Source organism: Tamandua tetradactyla, chromosome 2, assembly GCF_023851605.1.
Source record: "Tamandua tetradactyla isolate mTamTet1 chromosome 2, mTamTet1.pri, whole genome shotgun sequence".
NCBI classification, from domain to species: domain Eukaryota; kingdom Metazoa; phylum Chordata; class Mammalia; order Pilosa; family Myrmecophagidae; genus Tamandua; species Tamandua tetradactyla.
Window position 1 is genome coordinate 125,252,454 of NC_135328.1, and position 7,443 is coordinate 125,259,896.

Genomic DNA, 7,443 nt, shown 5'->3' on the forward strand with positions numbered 1-7,443 from the left:
CTGACACTGGGTTGACCATCCTTGGGACCCCTTACATGGGGTCTGGCCGCTGGGGGCCGGCCGTGTGCACTGGGGCCAGCCTGGGTGTGACTTGGGGGTGCTGAGGGAGGGGCCTGAAGGGGACTCAGTAGCCAGGATTTAGGGACAGGGTGGCCCACAAGAGCATCCCCAGCCCCCAGCCCTGTGGACACTGTGGTGTGTCCCCACCATAGCCAGACTTGCGATTTTCCGGTGGCCTCTTAATAAGGTGGGGAGCTGACCCCAACACTCAGAGAGGAAAGTCGCCACTTGTATCTTACTCTCTCATGGAGGGAACTGGCAGACGGGACTCCAGCCCGGCTGCCACACTCCCACCCCCAGCCCCCCTTGGCTCTGCAACACGCCCCCCTCCAAGGTTAGCAGAGAAGGAAGCCATCTTCTTTCTGTGATTGACTTGCTTCGAGGGCCTGGACCCCGCTGAGGCTGGCTGCCATGCTGCACCCCAAGCCTGCTACACCCAGAGCACAGGCCCCCCGCTGGCCCCCCACCCCTGCCCGCCCCACCGCTTGCTGATCTCTCTCTCTCTGTCTGTCTGTCTGTGCCTCTTTCTGTGTGTTCTGTAGAGGACGTAGCAAACTTAACAGCCAGTGATGTCATGAACCGAGTAAACCTTGGATACTTACAAGGTAATTCTGCTCCCGGGGGAGTCAGGGTCGCCAGGTGCCCACTGGACAGGGGCACACCCAGCATCTCCCGCGTCAGCAAAGCCCACCCAGGCAGGGGACAGGGGGTGAGAGCCGGCCAGGCTCCAGCCAAGGCCCCCCCCAGGTGGAAGGGCCAAGGCCACGGCGGCCACCCTGTGCCAACAACCATCCAGCTCGGGACATCCAGCTCCGCGCTTTGTCGTCCCTGACCCTAGAGGGCCCATGGTTTGTGCCGCTCAGAGCTGGGTCTGGCCCCCAGACAGGGCCCCGAGGCCGGGGCTCGCCCCCCACTGCCTTCTGCCTGTGGCTGAAGGAAATGCCCTCCAGGCAAGGGGAGGCCTGGCCCACGGCCTGACCCCCTTGTTTGAGGGGCCCCGAGTGCCCCCAGCCGAGGCAAAGACCCAAATGGACAGTGATGCTGCCCCACACTGAGCGTGGAGATTTGGTATTTTCTCTGCTCAGGGCCCTTGAAAGCGGGGTGCTCTGTCCTCAGCTGGGATGAGGCCCCTGGTCCTGACTCCCACTTGGTGCCGGGACCCACCCCCTTTCTGCAAGGCTCCTGGTGGCCTCAGGGTGACCCTGGCCCTGATGGAATCTTCTGGGCCCAGGTGGGTGTCAGCGCAGGGGGGACCAGCGCAAGGATGGCCGCGAGCGTCTGGGGGTGCAGAGCCCCGCTTCGGGGCTGAGTGGCCACAGGTCTGGGGACTGAGGTGGCTTGAGGAGGTGAAACGTCTACTACTTCCTGTGCTTCTCTGCTTCGCAGTCCCTGCACTGACGTGCATGGAGCCTCGCCCTCTGCTGGGTGCTGCCAAGCCCCAGGGAATGCCAGGACAGCGTGGCCCCGCATGCGGCCAGGGGCGGCCTTGAGGCACGCGGGGTCCAGACTCCCAGTGAGGCTGCAGGTCGCCCTTGTCCACATGCACTGGCCTCTGGCCGCGCCCCCTACTGCAGCCCCCACGGTGTCCCCCACTGCACCTTCCACTGTGTCCCCCACTGTGCCCGCCAGTCCAGCCATGCCCCCACCCCCACTCAGGACCACCACGACCCCCGGCGGGCATTTCCGAGCAGCGTGGTGTGCCCAGCACAAGGAGAGGCATGTGGCAGGAGGAACTGGGCCATGTCTCAGGACCCTGCCCCTCAGCTGGGCAACGCACTTACCGAGCCCTTTGGCAGGCGGGGCCGGGGTAGGCAGCCAGTGGGAACGGGACCCCTCACTCGGTGACAGCCTCTCTCTTTCCCTCCCCCTTGAGGGGGGCAGAAGCATCTGGGCCCCAGGGCTGGGAGGGAGGGTCCTGTGGGCTGGGGCCACAGAGGTCATAGGTGACAGTGTGGACGAGCCACAGACCCCTGCCTCCTCCTGAGCTAGCCAGGGGCAGCAGCCTGCTCTGCCTGTCCCTGGGGCCAGGGTCTCACAGCGACACCCATCCACCCCTGGGGCCCCAGCGGCACCAGGCAGCCCCACGCCCCGAGAAGCGCCCAGCCCGGCTGGGCTTGGGTCGCTGTGGGCTCTGCCTGACTCAGAAAAGGAATGCCCTGAGCCCCAGGAGTGGACGCCCGACCCTAGGCTCCAGGCTGGGAAACAGGGATGGAGCTTTGGAGGACAGAGCGAGGCAGGCATGAGCGAATGTGGGGGTCCCAGCCCCCCACCTCTGTCCTCTGGGTGGTTCTGAGCGGCCAGCTGCTCCTGGTCAGTTCCCTGATGGCACATGTCACACGGGGCAGTCCCCTGTTGGCAGCTGTGTCAGGGTATGGAGTCCCTGCTCCCCACCTCTCCCTGCAGGCCCAGTGCTGCCGTGCTCTGCTGCCGCCCTGCCTGTGCCGCCCTCACTGGGAAACGCCTGCTGGGCCCTCGGGGTTCCCTGCATGGCCAGCTCGAGCCTGGATGGGGTGCAGCCTCGACCACAGGGCATGAGGACTCGGGGAGAGCAAAGACAGTGCCACAAGCGTGGGCTCGGAGGCTGGCAAGAGGTGGCTGGGCCAAGAGCGTGGCATGTCCCAGGCAGGGCTGGGCCCTGCGCCAGCCCCCAGCCCCAGCCCTCTCTCTACCTGCCCGAAGCAGGGCTGCCTGTGCAGGCTCCTCGCCCTGCCCTTGGCGGGGGAGAGGTGATGGGTGAGCTGAGGGGCAGAGGCCTCCTGAGGTCACCCTGCCTGGGTGGGGTCCCCAGCACCCCCTGTCCTTGGAATCCTGGAATGTCACTTGGGTAAACTGAGCCAGGGGCTGCTGTCTTCCCTGCTGGGCCTCCTGCTGGCTGAGCGCAGTGACAGGGTGTCACTCCTCCATCTGCCACCCATGACCCCCACCCCCACCCTGAGAGCCATGAGCCCTGCACAGGGAGGACTCCGACCCTGAGAGGGCACGAGCACCTGGTCTGGGCCGATGTGCATAGGGAGCAGGTTTGGGGAAGTAGCGGGGCTGTGTCCAAAACAGGGGTTGAGCAAGGGGTTGCGTGACCTGCCTGGGGCTCCAGGAACTGAAGGGTGGTGAGGACAAGTCCGTGTGGTCTCAGGGGGCTGGGGTCAGGTGTGTGGGGGTGTGCCCAGGCATGGGAGTATGGCTAGGTGTGGACAGATGTGGGAGGTGCCTTGTTCACAAGCATGGGGGCGTGTCCAGGTGTGTGCAGGTGTGTGCAGGTGTGCTCCGTGCCCCTGCCTGGGGGGCCAATCCTGGCTGCCTGGCCAGGCTGCTAAGGGTATGGGTGGAGCCAGTACCCGCTGCCCCTCGTGGCTGACTGCTGCCCTGGGCAGGGCAGGACCCAGACAGGTGTCGTCTTCCTGGAGGTGGCGCAAGGCAGCGGGGGATGGCCTGGCTGGGGTGGGAGTGGGGCAGCAGCAGAGCGAAGGGCTCATGCCAAATGACCAGAAAAGGCTCGAGGGGCTGTATAGCTCATCCCGGACCCGGTGGTGACCCCCAGGGCTGTGTCTCCCTCTCAGATGAAATGAGCGACCACCAGAACACGCTTTCCTATGTGCTCATCAACCCCCCGCCCGACACCAGGCTGGAGCCCAATGACATCGTGTAAGTGCCGCCCTCCCCCCCTTGCCCAGCGCGGGCTCAACCCGGAGCACCCACCTGGGGACACCCGGCCAGGCCTCTGGGCGGTGGCAGCACCCTGTCCTCCCTGCAGGTACCTGATCCGCTCGGACCCCCTGGCTCACGTGGCCGGCAGCTCCCAAAGCCAGAAGAGCAGCGGCAGCCGCAAGCTGGCGTCCTGTGACCCCGAGACGCGCGATGAGACGCAGCTCTGAGCCCGGCCTGCGGGCCACGGAGCCGCACGGACTGTCCCACCGGGCGCAGGGATACTGCCGCCGGCCCTTCCGGACGGCCTGGCCAGGGTGGGGCCGCACGCCGCTCCCACCGCCCCCGGATTTGGCTTGAGGGAGGAGACCCTCCGTGCCCGGAGCTGCCCGGGAAACACTTTTTAACCTGTTTTTACAAATCGACACGATCCACGTATCTTTCCACCGATGCACCGCAACTCGTGACCCCGTCCCTGCCGAGGCTGGAGGCGGCCGGCGGGGAAGAGACCCCCAGTGTCCCATCTTCCCTGCCCGGCTCTGCGGCCTGGTAGAGGGTGGGATGGCGGTGCCTGTGGAGGGAGGAGAGAAAGCAGAGCCGTGATTAAGCGGGGCTGTCCGAGCATTTCCGAGCGGCATTGCTTGGTTATGGACAGGCAGAGGGTGTCTCTGTGTTCCGACCTGTACCCTTAAAGCAGGGCAGGTGTCTTTACACCATCTGTGGAGCCCGCCGTTCCTCTGGGCTGCCCTTGGGCGTGGAGAATTTCCCACTTAGCACAGCTCTGGGACTCCTGCCTTGTTTCTTTGTTACTGGTTTATCACTGGTTTTACACAATCAGCGCTGGAAACTTCCTTTAAACCAAGGCATGCGTAGACTTTAGACGAACGGCGAGCCACCCGCGCCTGGCATTGAGGCTCTCTGCCCGCGCTGGGGGACCACCAGGGCACGCCACCCCCCACAGCCCCCTAGTTCTAGGGGATTGAGGAATGCCCACCACGGCTCCCGGCCTTCTCCCAACCCCACGGGACTCCACATGGGGGTGCCCCAGGGACACACCACTGGCCCAGCTGCCCACACAGGCTGAGCACAGGGCCCCGGCTGAGGGAAGCGTGGCCTGGGGGAAGTCGTGCCCACCTGTGACCTTGATCTTGTCTGCTCCCCCAGGCAAGAGCCTGCGCCGTGCCCAGCACAGAGGCACTGGTGGGCGAGTGGCAGCTGCCAGAAGAGCCTGACCAGGGGTGGGTGTGCCCCAAGGAACAGCTCCCCTTCCTGCACCCCCACCAGCCCGCCTGGGCTCCCTCTGCCCAAGAGGAAATGCCCAACCAGCCTTCACCACAGTGTTACCGGGGCAGACCCCAACGTGGGTGCTCAGGAGGGGCTGGGCTGGTTAAGGCGCCCGAAAGGCTCTGAGACCTCTGTCGGGGCAGTGGCTCCTAGGGCCTTGAGGTAGTGAACTGCAGGCCAGGGGACAGCAGCTTCAGGTCCAGCGGGGACATCCATGGAGAGGGTGAGGGCAGTCAGGGCCCTGAGGGCTTCCTGTTCCTGGGAGCAGCTGGCACCTGGCACCCCTGCATCCTGCACCCTGTTTGGCCCACAGAGAATCCAGTGGGCAAGGCTGGGGCTGGAGCTGGGGGCTCAAAACCAGCCGATCTCTGCACCGTGGATGTTAGCACCCACCCAATAAAAGCTGCATGAGCATCTGGAACTTTCCGCATTGGGCCTTGGCCTCCATTTCCTTCCTCTCCCAGCATAGGGAGCACCTGGCCACAGCACAGGTACCCTTTCTATTTGTCCTGCACATCAGCCTGTACAGTTGTGTTGCCAGAGAAGCCCTAAGGGTGGAGATGGACAGGCCTGTGTCCTGCAGACCTAAAAATGTTGTCATGGTACTCACATGCGCTGTTGAGTAAAGACCAGAAAGATCCAAACAAAAACTTAAGAATGAGTACCAGAACTTAGAATGAACTAGAATAATTTTGTAAAATGTTTTGAGTGGAGTTTTTCAAATATACAAAATTAGCAAAAAAGTCTTTTGCCTTATTCTTAGTTGATCTGAGAGTTAACTGTTCAAAATGGTAATAGCAACAACATGTGGGATGAAGGTAGCATATAATCAGAGAGACACCAGACAGCAGGGTTCTAGGGGAGCTGCACCACAAGGTGGATGTGGGTTTGTTATAAACACACATTGAAAACTCTCGGGCAACCACTAAAAATTTTTTTTAAAGCAGTATATTTCATATGCAAAAGGAAAAGAGAAAATGGAATCAGAAAATGCTCAATTAAAGCCAGAAAAGGGAGAGAAATGGAAAACTAAAACAAAGAACCAGTGCAATTAAAAATTTAAAGTATGGAAGATAATCCAACTATAGCAATAATTACTTTAAATGTAAATGGTCTAAATACACCAATTAAAAGACAAAGACTCTCAGAGTGGATAAAATAGGCAAGACCCAAAATCAACAAGAATGTTTGTCACCAGTCCCACATATTGGCCACAGCCCTGCACAGCTTCACACCTGCAACCCCCTCCTCACTTCCTGTGTCTTGATTGCCTCCCACATGGCTTCATTTCATAGCCAGTCTTAGTCTCATCCAAGCTTTGACTTTGACATCATCTTAACCCTAGCCCTGGTCAATACCTAATGGCCTCAGAGGTGCCTTTTTTCTTCTGGTGGGTTCAAGTCAGAATTCTTGGAAGTGGCACATGTTGCACATGGAGCTGTAGCATTTTCCTTTCATGCTGCCTCCAGGTTGCCCTCCTTGGGCAGAGGGGCTGCCAAGGTCCTAGGCAGGGATTGTAGTGCAGGATGGACAGCCCACTGAGGTTCAGGGCCTGGGTCTGGGCTGCTCCCACTCTAGGAGATCCACCGCACCTGGCCTGTGGGGGACTTGCTGTAAGAACCTACAGGCAGCCCCACCTTCCCAGGAGTTGGAGGGGCTCAGCCAGGGCCCCCATAGGCAAAGGCAAAGGCTGCACTGTGCCCTCTATTCCAGGCTCCCAGCCATGGCCTCAGCAGCCCTGCCTCAGAGAACCCTGAGCCTAGAGGGTTATAGGGTTAGCCTAAGAGGACCCAGCCCAAGGCTCTCCCAGGCATCTTCCCTGTGCCCTGAAGCTCATTTTTCAGACCTGGTTGCAAAGACGTGTGCTGGGAAAGATGTCTTCAGGTCTGGATGGAGGGTCCCAGGCCTGGCCCAGAGCCCAGCGCTCCTTGGGCCAGTAGCCATGGCCCTCCCTGCCCTTGGAGCCCCTTCCTTTGGGGTGCAGCTTGCACAGTGCCCCACTCCATGCAGTCCAGCCCCTGGGGTGTGTTGGCCCCAGCCACATCACTGTCTTGGTTGTGTGAGCCCCCAAATCCCAACCCACCACAGCAGGCTCTAGGAGGCCTCTGGTCTTGTAACTGCACAGACCTGCATAGGGGCATTAGCTCTTTTGGGGAGATGCCCTCCCAGTGAGCCCCCCGGCCTCGCCTCTGTGGGGCACCAGCCTACCTGCCACAGTCTACAGAGCAGGGCCAGGTGGTGGGCACCACAGCTGTCGGGGCTCTGAGGACCCTAGCCCCTTTGGGGCAGGTGAGGCACTGGCAAACCGGGGGGCCCTCTGGGGAGGGGGCAGGAGCCTCTGTTGCTCTCGGCCCATGGCTGGGTGACCTCTACCCAAGGAAGCCCTGTGGAGATCAGCCTCACCCCAAAAGACACAGCAGACATGGAAGCCCTGAGAAGGATCGTCCTTTGGGGAGACCC

General features: G+C 61.6%; 1 protein-coding gene across 4 annotated transcripts in view; it reads left to right on the plus strand.

The window, feature by feature from the left end:
- The window catches only part of KCNT1 (potassium sodium-activated channel subfamily T member 1), a 104,442-nt gene extending 99,033 nt beyond the window's left edge, over positions 1-5,409 (plus strand). For all 4 annotated transcript variants that reach the window (XM_077148773.1, XM_077148774.1, XM_077148775.1 and 1 more), the window contains 2 exons: positions 3,615-3,699; positions 3,809-5,409. In XM_077148773.1, the coding sequence (XP_077004888.1) occupies positions 3,615-3,699; positions 3,809-3,929 (206 nt within the window). In that variant the 3' untranslated portion in view covers positions 3,930-5,409. The remainder of the gene's footprint in view (positions 1-3,614; positions 3,700-3,808) is intronic.
- Positions 5,410-7,443: the final 2,034 nt, after the last annotated feature.